This window comes from Diadema antillarum, unplaced genomic scaffold (assembly GCF_040938485.1).
Source record: "Diadema antillarum isolate AM-2024a unplaced genomic scaffold, OU_Dant_1.0 seq00000446_RagTag, whole genome shotgun sequence".
NCBI lineage: Eukaryota > Metazoa > Echinodermata > Echinoidea > Diadematoida > Diadematidae > Diadema > Diadema antillarum.
Window position 1 is genome coordinate 31,637 of NW_027271420.1, and position 22,145 is coordinate 53,781.

Consider the following 22,145-nt stretch of genomic DNA (forward strand, 5'->3'; position numbering starts at 1 on the left):
CAACAGCATAAGAAAAATACTTAATTTCATCACTACACTATTTAAAAAAAAAAAAAAATCTTCACATGCCACAAGGAATGTATGCATACACATACATTCTGTGCAGATCAGGAACCAAGTCACACTAAAAAATCTTGAAAGATACCTTTTACTTAATCACTGGCACTTCAAAGTACGCTCTAAATTTATCCCACATCAATGTAGTTGAGGAATGAAGTACAGAGATCAGGCAGGCAAAGGGGGGGGGGGGGACTTGAAAAATCATAGTCTCATTAGCTTACAGAGTATGACCAAATACTGAACATTAATTGGCAAAACCTTTGGTTGTTGTTCTTAGAAGCAATTGAATACAAATCTAAATCTGTCCGTTATTCCGTTTCTTTGTTACAGAGGTGGGCTGAAGAATATGTGTATCTCTCTTTCGTTTTTGTTTTTGTTTCGTTTTTTGATGATCAAATAAAAAAAAAAATGCCTCCGGTACCCTTAGGGCGGAGGCATACAATGTAAAAAGTAACAATGTAAATATCCCCAAATGGAAATGTGGGGACCTATGGCTTTAGTAAAATGTTACTAAGAGAAAATCAAGATGATACAACTACATGGCACATTTTACCGCAAGGAGCATTCTCACATGTAACATGTTGATGTGACATCTACTCTGTGGACCAGAATGTGTCCGTTAGATGGTGGCTCTCCTCCAGGTGCACATGAACAGCAAGCATGAGTCACTCTGACTAACAAGAAGCATGATTAGTCACTCTGACTGAGAAAGCACCACAGTCATAGAAGTCACAGTCACAACAGCATGGTGCACTGCTACCCTGTCCCATCAGTAATAAAGCAGAAAATGCCGTCACATTGACCAACGAGTACACTACACAGTGTGTCCACACTCATAAAGTCCTTTACAGTCAGCCAGCAAAACAGGTCAGTTTGGACTTCATTTTGAATGGAAGAGCAGTTGAAGTTGATGAACTTTCTCCTTTTTAAGCCTCAGGAATGTATGATCCATTTTCCAGAGCAGCATTGATTACCTTAGCATTCTAAAGAGTGATACAAGGAAAGGAAAAAAATATATATACATAAAAGCAGAAGTATACATCAAAAATAACTGCTGCAGGTGCACACTACCAAACAAGGCAAGTGCCAAATTGTGTCTTGCCCATTAGCGTAGAAGAAATTGTTTTTCTAACTCTCGGAAGTTCATTGACCCGCCTATGACCTTTGACCTGGTGGTGACCTTCAACTCCCCAAGGCACATTTATCATCCAAGTTTGGGTCACAAACGGACAAAGGGATCAAAAGTTATGAGCCATAATCGAAACGCGCCGTAAAAACTTAACATTGGGCCCTAAAAGTTCGTTGACCCCTGTCTGTGACCTTTGACCTTATGATGACCTTCAACTCCCCAAGGGACATCTACCACCCAAGTCTGGTCACAAATGGACCTAGGGATCAAAAGTTATGAGCCATAATCGAAACGCGCCGTAAAGACTTAACATTGGGCCCTAAAAGTTCGTTGACCCCTGTCTGTGACCTTTGACCTTGTAGTAACCTTCAACTCCCCAAGGGCATCTACCATCCAAGTTTGGTCACAAGCGGACATATGCATAAAAAGTTATGAGCCATAATTGAAACGCACCGAAAAAACTTAACATTGGGCCCTAGAGTTCATTGAACTCTGCCTGTGACCTTTGACATTGAGGTGACCTTCGTGTTTGGTGAAATGTGTAACTTTATATATCCACTCTTCCCTCCAAGTTTGATTGAAATGAAAGTCCTCAGTAGAGAGTTATTCAAGTTTTTGTAGCATTACGGACGGACGACGGACGGACAGACGCCGCAGGCGATCCCTTAGTCTTCCCACACCTCCAGTGGGCTCGACAAAAAGAACAAGAAAAAGAAAAGAAGATCAAAATGTCAAAAACAAAACCCAACCACCCACAATGTTAGTTACACGTACAAAAATGCTTGATGTACTGACAATACTTTTCTATACATAGAAGTGATAATTGTATCTCAAAGAAGTTTTATATATGGTATACGAGTAGGTACCAAAGCGCTTGCTCCGCACAAGCTGTGTATGCATGCTCTATGAGTGCATGGTGCAACGTGAGGTGCTAGGCTTACCCCTCATGGCAGACAGTGCTCCTTACTAGCATAGGAGCAGCCAAGGAGCAGCCAAATCAAGGAGAGCAGATTTCCAAAAAGTTCAAAAGTACACCCTTCAAAAAAAAGTTCCTTCTGAACGCAGAGCACATGCACAGGGCAAAATCCGCTACTACTAAATGGCCACCTTGACTTTTAAGTCTGTTTTTAATTAGATAAGAAATTCAGACTATCATGTAATTTTCCTACAAGAAACCCATTCCACATCAGATTTACAAAAAAGGATGGTTCATTCATTCATTCATTCAACTCAGTTTTATTGCAAATCAAAGGAAGCATAACAGTAAGTCTGCAGACTAATAGTGCCATGCGTACAGAATAAAAGTACATGCATGATTATAGAACATTCAGTTAAAAAAAAATTAAACTGTTAAAAAACCTATCAAATTATTCTATCATGCCAATGGTGTCAAGAATGGGGATATAAAATCATTTTCAACCATGGCCGACCTGACAGTGAAGGAGTATGTATGCCTCTGAAACCTTCTGCAACTTTTGAAATAGTGAACACTGTTTGAGATGACAATGGTAGAATATTGTTGGTCATCTTGAAATTAAATGCAAATTTGTTAACACTCAGCAATAATTATGGCCCCAATAATGACAACGATAGTTTTTTAACTGATCGACATAAACTCCTTGCAATACACGGGGAAGAACCATATGTAATTGGTGGTGATTTTAACACAATAATAGATGATAAGTTAGATAAATTTTTGAATTTGATGCAAAATCATCCACGATGCTTCAAGGCCATAACTGATATAATGTTAGCTTTTGATTTGATTGCTATATGGAGATCGTTTAATTTATCAATATTGAAATACACTTGGATGTCTCATGACAGTAAGATAGGAAGTCGTATTGATTTTTTTTTTGATATCCCAAAGCTTAACCACTTCAGTTGTAAAATGTGATATCCGCTTTGGATATAAAACAGACCATTCTTTGATTTCATTGATGTTAATGAAGTCCGTCGCAAAGCGGGGGCTGGGATTTTGGAAACTCAACACATCTATTTTTAGCTTCTGCGAAAAATGTGGAAAAGATGCAAAATGTAGTAGATTCAGTTTTGACTGAAAACAAATATTTGAACCCAATAAAGACTTGGGAATATTTGAAATATAAAGTAAGACAAAAGTGTATTCAAATTTCAAAACAAAATAAAAGTGATCATCAGAAAAGATTGAGTAAATCAGAATCAGAAATTAATGAATTGTGTAATATAGATAATTTGAAGGATGACAGTGTGTTATTGAATGATCTCAAAAGTAAAGAAAGGGAATATGAAGAATTACAGGAAGACGTTGTGCATTGTTTGATTTGGAAAAGAGAAATTTTCAACAGAAGTGTATTTCTCGATTATGTGCTAACAATGCCATCTTAACCGATGCAACAGATATTCTTGAAGAAGAAAGGATATTCTTTCTCCGGTTATATACCAAAGACGATCTGAAAAAGTTAGATGTTGATACCATTAAAAACTTGGTGTTACCTACACTGCATCAGAATGAAGAACGTGACTGGGGGAGAGATTTCAGAGAAAGAGTGTAATGAAAATATACTGTCGTTTGCAAATGATAAAACATCGGGCTCTGATGGTTTACCCATTGAGTTTTACAAAACATTTTAAAGATTTGTTATGTTCTATGTACAATAAATATTTGGAGGAAAAATCTCTCCAAATCTCTTCCACATTCAATGCAAAGGAGCATTATAACTTTGATTTAAAAAAAAAGGTAAAGACCTGTTACTTTTAAAGAACTGGCATCCAATATCACTTCTTGATAATGACTACAAGATTTTAGCAAAACTTCTCTCCCAGACTTAAAAAGGTTTTACCTACATGTAATACTGTATAATAAGGAGGGATCAATATGGTTTCCTTAAAGGTAGATAAATAGAAGAAATTATATGGTTGTTCATTGATATTAAACATTACTGTAAAAGGTATAACATGGAAGGTATTGCTTTAAGCACTGATTTTGAAAAAGCCTTTGATGTGTTAGATTGGGATGTCTTATATTATGTTTATACCTCTGGTTTTGATCAGTCCTTTATTCAGTGGGTCAAACTGCTATACTGCAAAATTGAGGGTTGCGGAATAAATAATGGGTTTTCTTCGAAATCGTTTGATATACAACGTGGAGTGAGACAAGGTTGTCCTTTATCTCCATATCTTTTTATAACTGCAGTTGAGTTACTTGGCTGTTTAATGCAACAAAATGAGGAAATAAAGGGATTAAAGATATACAATATGGAGGTGAAAATATGTCAATATGAAGACGACACAATTATGTTTTTGAAGCCAAATGAATTGAATCTAGACAATATCTTAGAGTGTTGGATAGTTTTAGACAAATGTCAGGCTTAAAAATAAACCTTGATAAATGTAATGTAGTCAGGCTTGGAGGTTTTTCAGAAATATTGTGTCGAGACGTTTCTATTTATTTGGCCGATGGATTTTTTTATGTATCTAGGAATAAAGATCCCCCTCGCTGATTGTATCAATTATTATGATTTGAATTTCAGACCTAAAATTGCACAAATAAGAGCACTTTTGAATTTGTGGAATTGTAGATCTTTGACACTGTATGGAAAATTGTTATTATAAAATCCTTAATAATTCACAAATTGATTTATCCTTTGAGAATATTGCCAAATCCTCATCCATCTTTTTTTGTTGAGTTTCAAAAATTATTTTCGGGGTTTTTATGGAGTTATAAGAATGATAAGATAAAACGTTCTTTGTTATATCATGATTATGATGAGAGTGGTCTGAAAATGCCGCATCTACAATCTTTTACCTCCGGTATGAAAATAACTTGGGTAAGGAGGTACCTTGATAAAGAAAATGAGAGTAAACATAAAGTTTTTCTTAGAATGTATGTAAAAACTATGGGCGGTGATATGTTCTTTAAATGGAATCTCTCACCTGGACACCTTATTCTAAATGAAAATGTTGACATTTTTTGGTAAGATGTTCTTATTGCATGGTGTCATTACAAGTACCACAATCCAGTCAAATTTAAGGATATTGTTTCACAGCCATTATTGTTCAATTCCCATATTTCAATTGATGGTCAGCCTATTTTTTCTAGAAATTTATTTGAATCAAATATGACTTTAATACATATGAGATATTATCAACCCTGATGGTTCATTTATGAATTGTGACCAAATATTACAGAAATTTAATCCAGGGTTATTTTTTTATTTATTTTTCAATAGTATATGCAATTCCTCGAGAATGAAAATTCACCATAAAACAAAATATAAATTGTCAAAATGTTGTATTACTTTCAAATCCTTGTGATCTTCTGCTGAACAATTTTCTTAAAGCCAAAAGAGTTTCAAAATTTTGTTACCCATACTTTGTAAAAAAAAAACATAAAACCACACTCTCAGGAGACAGACCATCAAGTAAAATGGGAAACTGGTTTACTGTGGAACTTTAAATACAAGACTCTTTGTTATGGAAGTCTTGTTTTCAGTTTTTCTTTGATCTATAGAGAATAGAATTCGTAATTTTCAATTTAAGTTCATACATAAAAAAAATCACAACTCAACATTATCTATGCAAAATAGGTATCAGTGATTCTTCAATTTGTAATTTTTGGGACTCTCATCCCCAGACATTAATACGTTTATTTCTGAAATGTACCCATGTGTCATCTTTCTGGTATGAAGTATTTTCTTGGCTCAAAGCTAAAATGTCCATAATGTTATGTTTACAGATGAGGAAATATGTTTTGGAACTTTACATGCTGAAAGAGGATATTTCGTGAATACAATATCTATTATGCAAAATATCTAATATTTTCTTGTAAAATAAAAAATATCATTCCAACTCAAAGTCTGTTTCTGTTTTCTATGAAGCATTTGGAAAATGCAGAACGTATCATAGCTATGAAAAAGAATCGTCTAGATTTTCATGTAAGCAAATGGCAAGCTCTTATGTTATACCATAGTTTTCTATGTTGATTTTTTTCCCATAATGTACTATTTATTATTATGCATGTATTTGGTATAGGAAGCAGCATGTGAATTGGGAAAACAAAGTTGAAAAAAAAAAAAAGTGGCCACCTTAATGCTTGTAATCACAGACATACATACATGCATTTGTATTACAAAGTTCGCCCTCTACAGTAAATGAGTATATAACTTCTTTGTTGTAACTCTGGTGTCCATTCTTGGTAAATGGCAGATCTGAAAATGCATCAGACTCCTAAACCTTCACCTTTTGTTAAAATTCATCAAATTATAAAACCAAACGAAAACAACTATTTTCTTTTTGTCTTTCTTTTTTGACAGGGACTATCATTTTCTCATCAAAATAATACAAAAGAAAGAACTTGCTTAGAACAGTCAGGACCAAACTCAGGGCAAAATCATTACTTCATAGAGATATACAATGCAAAATTCACCTGGACGGGGGAGGGGTTACTAATAGTTAAGCTCATGAATCCAAACAACACAACACTATTAGAGGCAAGAGAAAGGCAAGTAAAATATGCCACGCCAAATGAAGCAAACAAAGGCATGTCTACATTGTAGATAGATCTTATTCAATGCTCTGATGGAAGTTCCTTGACACCTTTAGCTCATCACACATCACAGGGGCTATTGTGGATCACAGGTCACTGCATATGCTTGAACCAAATCTACCTTTACCCTCACCCCTCCCCCATCCCCCTTCTACCCACACACACATGAAACAGCCACACAATCTTAAATTGACGAAAAAACTTAAATGTAACATACTTTACAGGATAAATGTTACAAGCTGGACACTAACCTTTTCCTCCTCTGGTACTGTCTTGGGGTACGCAATCCTTCGCCCAAATGAGATGACAGAAGCCACAAACACCACAATCCCAATGCTAAACATCAACCACTCAATGATAAAGGCGATGTAAGAAGTCAGGACGAATCCTTTCTCATAGTATCCAACTATTCGATCATCTGCCTCCACACTCTGTTTTGGGCAAAAAAACATGTGGGGAGGGGAAAAAAATCACTGATACACTCGTATGGCTCCAGTGTAATTCTTATGACAGAAATTAATTGTGAAAGATACTGGTTTGATCATGCAAATCCTACATTATACAATGGGTTCAAGAATGTAGCCAATAAGCACTGAAATGAGTCACATGTGCATTTTTTATTTTCTTACTAACATGCAAGGCTGTGCACAAAAAGTGTGCAAAAAATGTTCAATGAAAAATCAGGACAGCATGGCGCGTTATCCTATAAGACATTACAGAGAAATCATAACTGCACGGTCTCTGACGTCACAATGTATACAGTGTGCACTCAATCACTTGTTACAAGCGCATCAAGCTCTACTCTGTGTGCTCTCAATCACCTATTTCTGTAAGCAACTTTCTAGTTTGTGCCACCTGCCAGCCTTGTGCAGGTATGGACCTGCTACTGTGTACAATGTTTGCTGAGTGCACACAATGTATAGTGTTTGGGACGAGCATCTTCGGACATCTTTGCTTTTGAGCAAGTTGTACAAGTAGCTGAATTGGCATTTACCCATAAAGATACAGGAAAAATGTTGCTAATTTTCGCTCTGTTTATGAACCAAATGATGCATAGGTTTAAGTTTGTGACGTTAGTGGAGATGCAGTGCACTCTCAGGTATTCAGAATGTTGTGCATCATGCACTCGGCTTCACCTCGTACATGTTTCACTCCATGATGCCCCCTTCCCCTAGTCTTTCTAGGGTTTAAGGAGTACTTGTTGGATGATATCAAAACAGTCAATACTTCCACACACAAAAAAAATCAGAAAGATCGCGACATGAAAGGAGATATACAATTGACATATTGTCGTCTAGAGTGTGAGGAATACCTTGACATGTTGCGATTGAAGATTCTAATAAAGGTTATGTGAGCAGTGTCCTAAACTTCTCCTCCATTGTACAAGTTTAATGACTGATAACACTAACAATAATAATAACAATAATAATAATAATGATAATAATAATAATAATAATAATAATAATAATAACAACTGTAATAATAATTACTATCATAATAAAGACAAAATTAGTCTCTCATTTCTACAGAGCACAATACAATGTTTCAATGCTAATATAAAGCTCATGAAAATTAAAAGCCTTAGAATTACAATACGTACATGTGATGGAGGTCTAGCGACTAATTTGGAATATTCTTCAGCAGAAAATATTCAAAGGTATCATTAACATATTGAGCCATAATGGAAAGAAGAAATACATCCATTTTGTAAGTCCTAAGATTATACTATATATTTATATTCACACTCAGCAAAATAGAATGGCAGAAGGTTTCTGTGCTAGGTATTCCTAAGACTGGAGATTGATGCCTTATCCAGGAGTCCTGCATCTGCCAAGTGGCATTTGGCAGCTTTGATGGATGCATTCAACAGGGATGATGCACTCGATAAGGACAAAGAAAGCAGGGTCCTACGATACTACTTGCCCAATTGCTCCACAGATATCTATCAAACCTACAGTAATATATAATTACAATCCTTAACTATCAAGAAAGAAGAATTATTTTCACAAAACAAAACTATGTGGCCATAACTGCAGAGTAAGCAGTTCCCCCATGAAATCTTGAAACTGCTTAGCCACTCCATTTTAACACTGATTGTTTAGAGTGAAATAAAAATAAAACAGTGAGTGGCAGAATGTCATTAAACTCAGACGTAAATCGACAGTTATAAATTCTAAAGTTTCCATTGCTTACTTGAAACAGTGACATAAGTTGAAACCACATGCACATGCAAATTAGACGAAATCATGAGATTATCACTTCTCAACACTCCAATGGGTTTGTATGCCAGTACAATGTGGATTTTGTGTCTTGGTCAGTAATTAAGCAACTTTAAACTTTAACCCCATAAAAAGTCCTCACTTTCCCCATTTTCTTCTTTCTCAGTGAATTCTAATGGAATTTCTATCACTTTGTCTGTCTGATTTTAACTGTTCTGTGTCAATTCAAACATCAAACAGCATTGCATTTTATATTTCAACATGACTCATTCTTTAGAAAAGGATTTACAATTCTGATTACCATTACTCACCTGTTCAAACCATAATACCGGGAACATCATATCTGGCACTTTTTTCACCTCCCTGCATTGCCAACCATAGAAAACAAAAGAAAAGAAAAACAAACCATATCAGGGCTGCATAACAGTAGCACACGAGTCGCAAATCAAACTCACAAGGAGGTAAAGCCAATTGTCAAATATTTACCTTTCCTGTGACCCCATCAGGGATGACTTCGAATTTTGTAGATAAAGCCAGCGAATGCAAACAGATTAAAGTAATTTACCTCAAGAACAGGTCACTGTACTAACATGGCTAACTGTAAAGAGGCACATTCTCCACACAGGCTGTGTTGCTTGCCGTGACCTCATTCTCTTGATATGTTAGACACTCACAGGAACAGAAAGAGATAGCCCGGGGTTGTTATTACATACCAGATGAATGTCTGACCATCTCAGGATGCTATTACAGCAGAGTCCACTACTATCAGGTCACCATCGTGGACAGCATGTCTCGGTGGTGGGACACTGACCCCATCAGAGCCCATTGAAAGATTATCACTGACTACAACAGCACTGGCACTGACATTATGATACTGTTGTCCCGAGAGACTCTTGACCCTTACTTGCAACCTATCAAGTGACTCTACACAATCACAGTACATGTTTCCTAAAGAGGTAACAAATTCAAGTAACAGTCAGTTTATGACTAATATGACCTCCAAGAGAGAACACAATCTTAGAAGTATTGAAGTAAAACTGATGAACTCTCAAGAGATATGAGGAATCCCATGGACACTGAAGATTCTTATAGGCAGAGCGATAGAATATGACATACATTATCTACATCTGCTATGTAATGTCAATTGCACTCTACAGTGAAAAGTTTTGTGGACATTGGAATACTTGTGAAAGACCATCAGTAACGGCAGTGATAAATTTGACGGCTGATTATCAATTTACAGGCGCAGTATTGCACTAGCCTGCCATATTCTCTACTCATTACAGCAGGTATGCTGCTCATTGGCACCAAAGCATATCTCAACAAAAGGCCAATTTTGCCAACAATTTCTGCCATAAGCTATTTGTAGCCTGGTTCCAGAGGCGTACATTTTTATCACCATTATTACCTCCGCCAAGGAAGGAGGTTATGTTTTTGTTACCGTTGGTTGGTTTGTTAGTTAGTTAGTTAGTTAGTTTGTTTGTTTGTCCGTGTGCAAAATAACTCAAAAACTTGTACATGGATTTGGGTGAAACTTGCAGCAAAGGTTGAGAATGACACAAGGAATAGATGATTAAATTTTGGTAGCGATCCGGAAATCTTTATGGGTTTTATGAAGGATTTTCGATATTTTGCCACGTAGGGTCAATGATCTTGGGAGTTCTAGCTGCGCATTTTTAAAGTTATCATGCGCGCACTAAAGTGCGTGCTCTAGTTTCTGCTGAGGCGAGACGCGCCGCGCATCTGAGGGTTTATGACATAAAGGCATAAAAGGCTTCCATATTCCATGGAAATCACTGATCTCTATGGAAGAGCAAGATCATCAGTGGAAAGTAACTGCGTGGAGGAGGTCTGCACTCTCGGAGTGCTTTTCTAGTTCCGTCTTTTTTCCTACCTGCCATTTGAAAGGGTCCACTGCCTGTTTTCTAAGATTTACAACAGTACAACTGCTGAAGCCAAGCATATATTCCGGGAAGGTATTCAACGAATGTTGCCCAACTGTCCTTTGTTTTTTTCATTTCTATTTCGGTACAAATTTATAGCTTGCAGCTGTTCAAAGTCTTGAGACATTCCAATGATGCTTGAAGAAAGACATCAAGATCAAAAGGAGGATCTTTATTCATTACTTTTAATATTTTAAGTAAAACAATTGTGACTTTATTTTCATCAGGTTATGTATCACTGTCATATGATTTAATATGCAACCCTGCTCAAAATCACGCCAGATGACAGGTTAAACTGCAAGGGGAAAAAAACCAAAACACAAACCTGATATTGTTTACAATCTCAATGCACATGAACATAACAAACAATGTATTATGCATTGCGTCTACTCCAAATACTTTCCAAAACTAAGGAGACACATTCATGCAATAAACTTCATATAATCAGACAACAACAACAAAAAGAGAGGGGCATTAACTCAAGAGACTCTGCACAGTGTCAATGCCCTTCTATACAAACCAAGGATATACTCACGTAAGGTGAGCTACGGGCTCTAGCTTCATGTTTATTTGAAGTCTCATCTTCAGGACATATGGCATTCCCATCAGCTAATAGAGACAAAGAAAAAGAAATGCCAGCAAAATCACGGCAAAGGGTATAAATCATTGATTTTGAGTGATATTAAGAGAGCTCCCAATACGGTGTTCCATAAAGTGTACAGCTAATATAGTTGAATACACAAAATAACTAGTATGAAATATGTGTACATGCCATAATCCATTTTGCCATATTTTGAGCCTTCACTGTTTCTACATCAAGTGTGCAGGGTGCATATGAAGTTGTTTTTGAAAGTCTGAATGACCGCACATGTCTCTAGCTATAGACGTAAGATGACCAACGGAGGGATCACCATTATTGATAATTTAGCTTGAGAAGCCCACAGTCAAAACAGAATTCTATCACTTGACTCAACTGCTGAAGACACATCTACACATTTCGTATTTTATTGCATTTTTTTAATACCATTAAAAAAATACAGGTAGTTATGTATCCAAGAAGCTAATTGACTGTTGCAATTTTCAAATGGCACATATCATTATTACTGCATGATTCTAAGATATCCACAGTGCACATGCCTTCTTCACATAAAAAAAAAGGTCCTTCTGAAGGAGACAAACACTGTACAGGCAAGAGAAAAAAAAAATCATCAATTTTGCTCCATAGTCTTTTATGCACCTGGAAATGTGCATATTTTTGCAAAATGAATCTTATCTTGCTCTCATACAACAAAGAACATTTCTCATGTTGCTACTTTGCCGACTGTTAACATCTTTCTAATTGTAGTACACACTTATGTACTTTCCTACACCAAATATTTGAATGTTGTCATTTTACTGCCGGTATCACATTCTGCAAAGTGAAACCAAATTTCCACCCCATGTACTAGTCCACAAGGTTTATAATGAGAAGTACTCACAGGTTCTACCTCCATGTAATGCTGATGTAATGAGGCCTGTGGGTGAAGACCTATCACTGCCTCACGCAGCATTGGGTCCCCCTCAAAGAAGTGGGGATTTGAAATAGCTGATGGACTCCCTGTAAAACAGTAACAAGGAAGAGAAAAAGAGAAAAACAGAGTGAGAGATGGTGAGATTATAGCCATCTTTGATAGCACAGATGTTGTATGTATCTTTTTTTTAGCCTTTTTTTTTTCAATCTCTTCAAAATCATCGAGATGAATGCAAAAATTCCAGACACTGCAAAACCAGAAACGTTTGCAAAATGCAGCAGAACAGGACAGCTTCCATTAGTAAATTTTGGCAGCATCTTCAATGAAACTTAGCTAGCTTTAGTCTCAGGATCCTCATAGACCTGCAAGCTGCATTGCTAACATCTCTTCTATCTGTTTTTTTCCCTTTTTCGAGTGGGTGTAATCATTTTGCTTCAAAGACTTATCTCATCATTTTTTGATGTATCTGGAGTTTGGTAACAGCAACAATGTAATGTGATGTGAAATATATTTTTACCCACTGTCCTTATTAATAGTTCATGCATTGGTAACATCTAAAATCTTCAACATCTGATCAAAAAGGAAGTACATGCATTTACACACACTGGGCACATTTAAAGAGTTCACTTCTGTTTCATGAGAGAACTCCAGTGCTCACAAAAAATGGAATTTATCCTTTAAAAACTCACTGAATTTAATTTTTTCTCAAACAATACCACGAAACCTCACAGTAATCACAGTCTACTACTGGAAAAGTAGTCAGGTGGATTAATGAAGATAATGGGCTAAATCTTATTGATGCTACAGTGCACTCCCATCATAACGAACAAAGTTACAACGAAATTCTGGTTACAACGAAATACAAATTCAAGCTGCAATATTATCTGCTCTATTTTTTTTTTTTTTACTGTTTATTTGTTCGGTTATAGCAAAATTTCGATATAACGAAAGAAACTGCCGGTCCTGAGGACTTCTTTATAACAAGAGTCCACCATATTGTAAATTTCCTGGCTAATAGGGCTGATAAGGTGAACACCTTAACCCTAACTTACCTGGGCTATTTAGCAAGCTTGAATTCCTGGGGGGGGGGGGGCCATTATGGCCCCCCCTTCAGATCTCGGCCGTTGATCGCGCGATCGCCGCAAAATTTTGCGTGAAGATAAAGCCGGATGTAATCTACAAGACTGTTGAGTTAAATTTTCAAAAAATTTGCATTTTCTATTTTAAATTAATTAATTATGCAAATATATGCAAAAAACCTCATTTTCGTCTGTAATTGGCTTATAAAAGCTTATGGAATGCTGATTTTTGGTGTAAATATTCCTAGTGACATTCCGAACATTTGTGCGTAAAAAAAAATTCAGTATCAAAATTAATTTCTTATGTTTTTATTGTTTTATCATTTTTTATGTATTTCTTTGTTTTTTTGAACTTTTGTTTGTTGTTTTTTTAGCAGAATTTGTCATACACATTTTTAGAAGCATAATTATACTAAAATAAATTTATTTCAGCCATTAAAATTAAAAATATGAATCTTTATATGAATTAATGGAAAAAACACAATTTGTATTGACTTTGTACACAAAATCACGTTTTTGAGCAATTTTGGGGTTGACAAAATTTTTTTGAAGGGGCATGGCTTCGGAACGGTATGCCCGGGCGCGACAAATTTGGTCTCAAAAGTTGCGCGAGACTTGAAAGTAAAGAGCCAGCGAGCGGCGCGGTCAAAAAATTTTGCGCGGCGGAATGGTCGCGGAATTCGTCGAGGGGGGGGGCCATTATGGCCCCCCCCCCCCCCAGGTAAGTTAGGGTTTAGAGAATATCTTTTGAAGTGTTCTTTATTGAAGTCAAGATCTGTATTTTAGCTTTAGCAATTTTGAACTCCTGGACTACACTGTTGATTCTAAATAAAGCAACAGTTGCACCTGACCTTTAACTCTTTATGTGCCATGGTGGAAACCCCCTGTGTGCCACGTTATTCTGAGACACGAAGGTAGTCATCCTTCGAGAAAGATTTTTTTTCCAATTTGTATAACGTCTACAAATTTCTGTTAAGATGAGCATAATGGTAGGCAAAGTTAAAGAGGAATGCCAAGCTTTGTTTTGATATAAATTGTATGACGACTCTGTTTTCAATTTGTCTGTTGAATGACCAGTTGCTACATTACTGTAAAGGCATGACTTTTGCACATAAAACTGTGACAGAAACTTAGAATATATGAGCAAATCTAGTTGGGAACATCGCTTGATAGTCGATCACCACATAGAATGCAAGCCGTATATGGGAGGAACAAAAGCACGAGAAACGCTTTCATTGTGCCGCGGGATTAGCAGTAATTAGCGTTTTATCGATCAGTCTTGGCGGCTTTGTTTGTTGAGCAGAATATGCGAAGTTGGCATGCCGTCGACTGAGTCGGACGTGCGAACGTGGCACATAAAGAGTTAAAAGATGACAGTATCATCTTTTAACATTTTTGTTGCTATTTATCTATTTACATCATTAGAATGCTTCTCACCACCAATGTATGTAGAACTAGAAGTGATGTACTTGTGGTTGATCAAAACTAAGAGGTAAAACTTACCATAGCGACATGGATCTTGCCTCATTACACCACTTGGTCCACAAAGATCTTTGTCACCGCTGCAAAAGCCTGCATTTGGTGGGTAGCTCGTCCCATTGTCATAGGTGTATGGTGCCAAGACATACTTCAGCAGCGGCACTTTCTTGTAGACAGTGTCATTGTGGTATAGATACCTCACTGACCTACAAACAGAAAACAGGCAAGACCAAATATGACAGACTTTATCTTCTTTTTTCTAAAGAAGAAAAAAAAAGAAGAAAGACTCAACCTACTCACAAAGGAACATGGCAACGATCATGTCTTGACCTATTTGTTCACACTTCGATGAACTCCACAAAATTATTAATTGCTTTTGAGAAAGTTCTCATGATCTTTATTTTCACTTAAATTGTGAAGACCAGGCAGCTAGTCAGTAGCCACACAACTATGATTGTACATACAGTAGTTAGGCGGGATAGCTGCTATTCACAATTAACACATGGCCACAGGGAAAAACTCCAAATACTGCATGGCATATCAAGTGAAGCAACAAAATTTTTCAAGTTTTTTATGGTGTTTAGAAGCGCTCACAGCAAATTGTGACAATACACTTCATGTGAAACAAGTACAGATAGTTCCTCTGCTGCATACACATTCTCTGCTGTTTCAGATGGCATACAACTGCTTATTATCTTTTATTGTAATGTTACAATTTGTCTACATCTTGTGATTTCACTTATTAATATATCAAGATGGCCCAAAGAACATTACAATGCCATGACTTGATTCATGAACCTCCTCACAGAACTTAATGCAGTGCATCATCAAAAAGACATACCTGGTATTCAAGCTGTTGGTAAAGTTAGGCATGACTTTACAAACACCTGGAATATGCAGTGCCAATGTGTGCCTATTTTTTTTTCCTTACATTTCAACAAAGTACAACTGTGTCTCAATAATTCATCTACATTTGAGCAAAAATAGACTTTCAACTAAAAACGTGTGTTAAATATAAGAATAATTGTTATCATCTGCAAATTTCAACTTAGATATTGAAATTAACAATGATTAGGAAACACACTTTTGCTCATAAAGTCTTGTGTAACTTCATGAACAGCTTTATGAAACACGGCCTTGTTCACATTGGACGGGGGGGGGGGGCATTTCATGAAGTGTTTTGTCAGATTCTTCTGACAAACTGTTAAAAGCTACTGAAATCCTTGCATCTGATTGGCTTAGAGCAAATTTGTACGACAAAGTTGTCAGACCAAATCCTTCATGAAATGGTCCCCTGGGGACCATTTCATGAAGGAACTTGTCGGATAAAATATCTGACAAGTCTCTTCTATCCGAAAAGTTTTGAGAAATTCTTTAGTCTGATTGGCTGATTTCTCTGAACTTGTCGGATATAATTGACTTGTCGGACATTTTATCCGACAAGTTCCTTCATGAAATGCCCCCCTAGGTCTTCATATTTTAACAGGCTGGTCTGCTGAAGCTCCAACATGATACAAGTATTGACAAATGGGAAATGATTTCCAAAACAAACATCCTTGCCTCAATTATTCAAGAACCAGGACTTGCTGTACAGGTCAGCACTGACCTCACTCTGAATTGATAAGCTTAGATCCACACAAATATTGATGTACCAGCATGTCCCACTCCTGGTGGGGGACAGCACTACCCGGTAATTGCTGAATCAAGGTTGATACCATTCAAGTTCACTCTAAATGCACAGACTGAATGCAAATATATTCAGGTAGGGCAACACAAGGTCACAAAGTCAATTAACAGGAGCCTGTTTGAAGCTGATAGTATCATGCTTATTCACAAGTTACTTAGCCTGCTTACACAATTCACTTCAAAATAGTACAAGCTTACATCAGACTGGGCACAATGTGCCGTCATACTTAGCTGATATAAAGGATATTAGGAGAACTCAGCACAGAGGGCGTGTTCGAGCACTCTAAAGCAAACCAAAGCAAAGTGATGTAAAGTGTACCGTACCATACTGTGCCAGATTTGGAGCATTCTGTTGAGAAAGTGTACCTCATGAGTCATTTTTAGTGGAGATCATGCAGTTAGTAGCAAAATGGTCATTCACCTGGCGCGCTTGAACTACTTACAGATGTCCCGAACAAAGAGAATGAGGTCTTTGCGATATGACGTGGATGCATGCTACTTGCATTCTCACATGCGAACTTTTGGTATGCTTTTTGTACCCTTTTGGAGCACACAGGGAAGTGGTCCACTTAAGGCCCGGTACAGTATGGTACCGTACACTTTAGAAGTGTTTGAGTGCTCCTCTGGCTCGGAGTATGGTACGGTACAGTTCGCTCTAGAAGAACACTCAAATGCACCCAAAGACAGTTGAATATGATACTCCATGCGGTACCTCAATTTCGTAACTTTGTGACCAGGCAGAAAAGGACATTTTAGTTTCCTTCAAATCCATACAGACTTCGGGATGATATATGCTGACAATGTCAATCAATCAGTAGGCAATGTCGATGCCTTATAGATAATAATTGCTATCACTGTATCATCACATTCACTCTCAAAGGAAGATTATTTCTCATCAAAGAAAATATTTGTGAGTTTATTCAACTTTATATTCAAAGTGCATCTGGAAATTGTGCAATGTACATGCAAGACACAAAATGAGAGGAAAATTTTATTCTATTTTTATTTTATTATTATTTATTTTTTTTTTTTTTTTTTTTTTTTTGGGGGGGGGGGGGGAAGGGGGCATGTCAATGTCAACAAATCTTAAAGAAATTAATCATACTGAATCAATAGATGTGTTCCAGTCAAATCACTTTGCTAACAACAGCAGTTAAGCCATGACTACAAAATTTCACCTCTACTCTAATCACTTAGCATGAAACAATTTTATTAGCAGATGTTACATATTTTGCTTCACTAACAAAGTTTTTCTTGCAGCAGCTTTCATCAGCCTCAGGCTGAAAAACCACATAGTATGTGTCGTGTGCAGAATGTTCTCACAGGGATCTTTGATTTTAAAGGACAGAACAGATCGTGGACAGAGTAGATTCTAGCTTGAACAACTGAATATGAATGCCTTTTCATCCAAAAACAAGGCAAGTGCCAAAATGTGTCTCGCCCATTTGCGTAGAAGAAATTAATACTAACTCCCGGAAGTTCACTGACCCCGCCTATAACCTTTGACCTTGTGGTGACCTTCAACTCCCCAAGGGACACTTACCAGCCAAGTTTGGTCACAAATAGACATAGGGATCAAAAGTTCTGAGCCATAATTGAAACGAGCTGTAAAAACTTAACATTGGGCCCTAAAAGTTCATTGACCCCTGTCTGTGACCTTTGACCTTGTGATGAACTTCAACTCCCGAGGGACATCTACCATCCAAGTTTGGTCACAAACGGACATAGGGATCAAAAGTTATGAGCCATAATCGAAACGTGCCGCAAAAACTTAACATTGGGCCCTAAAAGTTCGTTGACCTCTGTCTGTGACCTCTGTCTGTGACCTATGACCTTGTGATGACCTTGAACTCCCCAAGAGACATCTACCATCCAAGTTTGGTCACAAACAGACATAGGGAACAAAAGTTATGAGCCATAATCGAAATGCGCCGTGGTGGGGTGTTCAAAAGAGGGTTTATGTTCCCGCATCGATGAAGTCAACCAGTTCAAGACATGTCAATTATATTCATGCTCTCACAACTGTCTCGTAATTTGCATGATGATGCAAAAAGAAAATCAAACGAAACACAACTTAAGACAGAATTCTTGGCTGACCTTATGACTCCCATGACTTCCTTTTGTGGAGTAGTATAAAATCATAGGAGAACCTTTTACCTTTTCATTCCTCTCATTTCATGTAGACAATTGTTTATTTATTCTTACTCTTCCCAGGAGTTCCAATCATAACATTACTGGAAATTCCTTGACAAGGGTACATCTAAAACATAACTATAATACAGTTGTACCATGGACCTAGTATGGTTGTACCATGTTTAGCCAAAGTTCATTGACCTCTGACCTCAAAAAAGTTTGCTCAACATGTAATCAGTGTCTTCACAATTCATAAAGCATGCCTGGGCCAGGTAATAGAATATACAAAGAACTATCTTTTTTTAATCATGACAACATCATGTGGGTAGAACAGACAGCTACACAGATATCCTGAAGACATTATGGCTTCAGATTCATTCAGGTTGGAGGCATTAACAAACAAACAAGCAAACAACTAGAAATGTCGCTATGGCGACTGGTATGCCTCCGCCATAATGCATGGTTCTCCTAACAGGTCTATAGGTCTATAGTACAATGTCTTGACAATGTGTGATGACAGTTCACATAATTGGCAAAATATCAAAATGGTAGGTTTGTCACAAATAAGTTGAATGTTCACTTTCCTTGAGCTAGGTTTAATTGATCGATGAATGGCTATACTGTCTAAGAGTGCAGGTATTTGGGGATTTGAGGATTTGTACCTGACTTTTGACCCTGTTATAAGTTTAAGGAAGAAGATAAATTTTGCACTTTCACTTGACCTTTGACCTTTTGGCAAGAAACTTCCAAGAGAATCTCTATTGGGTAATACATGCATACACTAAAGTTTCAAGAAACATCCTGCAGGCATTGCATAGATAAAAGGGAAATAGTGACATTTTGATGAGTTGACCTTCACCTTTGACCCCCTGACCTTTGACTCATGACCATAAATTCCCTAGATGATCACTGCCAGTTAGTACATGCATATGTACTAAGTTCCATGAAGATACCTTGAAATATTTGTGAGATATTGAGAAAAAAAGTGAAATTTCAACATTTTCACTTGACCTTTGACCTCATGACCCAAAACTCTCTCTGGTGAATCTTTATTTGGTAGTTCTTGTATACACTAAGTTTCAAGAAAATACCTTCAGGCATTGCATAGATATGGGGGAAATAGTGAGATTTTGCACATTTAACCTTGACCTTTTGACCTTTGACCTTGAGCATGTGCATCCAAAAGTTGATAGGCACAACTTTGCCCACTCATACATACACATGCCAAGTTTCATTAAGATACCTCAAACCATTTTTTAGTTACGCAGTCCACAAAAATTGATTACGGACGGACGGACAGACAACCCGAAAACATAATGCTTCAGGCGACACTTCATGGCGGAGGCATAAAAACATGACTACAAAATGACATGAGACATATTCAACCACAAAATAGTCATACATATCTATAATATATCACTTCCCTAGTGTGCACTTCTTCGAGATATGTCTGGTGCGGTGTCAAAGGTCAATTAGTATTGAAGAGAAAGCAATAACATGAACAACAGCTAGAGAAAAGCATGAAGTTTGCCTATCACAGTGTACACTCTGGACCAAGTGATTTATTGAAAGAGAATAGATAATCTACAACAGCATATTCTTTGTGCCCCCAAAGAGGATATTTTTTTTTTTTTCATTGGTCTTGTACCCATTATCGTGATAGGGCTTTTTCTGTCATTTCTCCATCTCTTTGGAACAAACTCTCTCTTTATATTCCAAATGCTGGAAGTGTAGATTACATTAAATCAATGCCTAAAACATATCTATTTACTCAATCCAAATTTTCTGTTATATATATGTATATCAATGGTAACTATATGTTGTATTGTAATTTAATATCTTTTATGTATTAATGCCCTATATAAGTGTTATTTATTATCATTATCATTATCATTATCATTATTATTATCTTTTTAAATATCTTTATTATTATCATTATTGGTCACTTTTATAGATTATATAATATATTACATTATATACTTTACATTATATTTCTTTTCAGAACTTCCTTTCCAGCTCAAATTTTGCGAAATTGAGAAGCAAAACAGGTGGATGCAGCATTGACAGACTTACATTGTACATTGTGCATGTAAATAAAAGCCCACAACAATGTAACCATTCTACCAATAGTGCAATTTCAGTCATATGGTGAGCACAATGTAAGGCCATAAAACTTAAAAACTAGTGACTCATAAATATTGGATATATAATATTCTACAACTGTTTTGTCATTGACTTCTTGAAGTTGAGAGACTGAGGGCAGAATATCTGTGTCGTGATTCATATTGTATGTAAATATGTCAATGATCTTTGAGCTATGACTGTCATAGGTTAATATCTGAAGTACATGTATCTCATGTTCACTGTTTGTCAATTGTGTAGATTTCTTTTCTCTCTTCTTCCCTCTTTGCTCAAGACATTATACGTTTAGGGATATTCTCTTATTACAGCAAAACCTTGGCCACAGTTGCACAGAAACCTTAATTGAAGTCTATCACTTGTAACACACAGAACTTAACTCACTGTTGCAGCACTAAGAAGTAGTAAACCTCAAGATAATTGTAGCAGCAAAATTACTTAAAGGGGCATTCCAGAAGATTTTCATAATTTCACATCATGTAGTACATAAATCAACAGCTCCATGCATAGATTTGTGGAATTTATTGTGGTTCTTAAGCAGAGAAACAATAGAACAAGTATGATGACATAGGAGGCTCACATATTCCAGAAATGTTCATAGCAGTGTAATTCTATTACAATACCGCTTGCTTGCGAGTTCACCTGTGTATAAATTCTATGCATGTCTTCACCTTTTGTTCTGCTTCGTTGAGCCCAAACTCATGCATTCTCATGGTGACCCTGCCATGTCATCATCCTTGTTCATTGAAATCCGTTGTAAATTTTGAAAATATTCTTCATCCCAACTATCATTAATTCTGAAACTCTGTCCTCTGTATAACTAATTTAAAGTTGTTCAAATGTACAAATCACAAAATCATCCAGTCTCATTTCATTGGTAAATGGAAAAAATATCAGAATATATTCACTGACACTGTCAGTTAATTTACTATCACAGTGACTAAAACAAGTTAATTTCATGACATCCCTTAACAACTAGAACTGAAGGAAATCCAGCTTGACCTCATTCAGGATGTACTCTCTCCTGAAACATTATTAAAGTCACTTTCAAAACCTGAGTTATTTAACTTAATGGAAGAAAAGATCCAACAGTCTCACTCTGTGAAAAGTGTGAACCACAAAACAATAAAGACAAGGGAAAAAAACCCAATAATAATAACCATGAACATAATCATAATCAGCAACATCAAAATCATAATAGCACAGGTTATCATGTATCATATGGCTGTGGACTCTGAAA

At 36.6% G+C, this 22,145-nt stretch overlaps 1 protein-coding gene across 1 annotated transcript in view; it reads right to left on the bottom strand.

Annotated features, from left to right (window-relative positions):
- Positions 1-927: 927 nt before the first annotated feature.
- LOC139732751 (scavenger receptor class B member 1-like) overlaps positions 928-22,145 on the bottom strand; it is a 50,395-nt gene continuing 29,177 nt past the window's right edge. Inside the window, exons 8-13 of the mRNA XM_071643599.1 lie at positions 14,972-15,153; positions 12,357-12,475; positions 11,414-11,487; positions 9,247-9,298; positions 6,968-7,147; positions 928-1,043 (exon numbers count right to left, since the gene is read on the bottom strand). Of these exons, the coding sequence (XP_071499700.1) occupies positions 987-1,043; positions 6,968-7,147; positions 9,247-9,298; positions 11,414-11,487; positions 12,357-12,475; positions 14,972-15,153 (664 nt within the window). The 3' untranslated portion in view covers positions 928-986. The remainder of the gene's footprint in view (positions 1,044-6,967; positions 7,148-9,246; positions 9,299-11,413; positions 11,488-12,356; positions 12,476-14,971; positions 15,154-22,145) is intronic.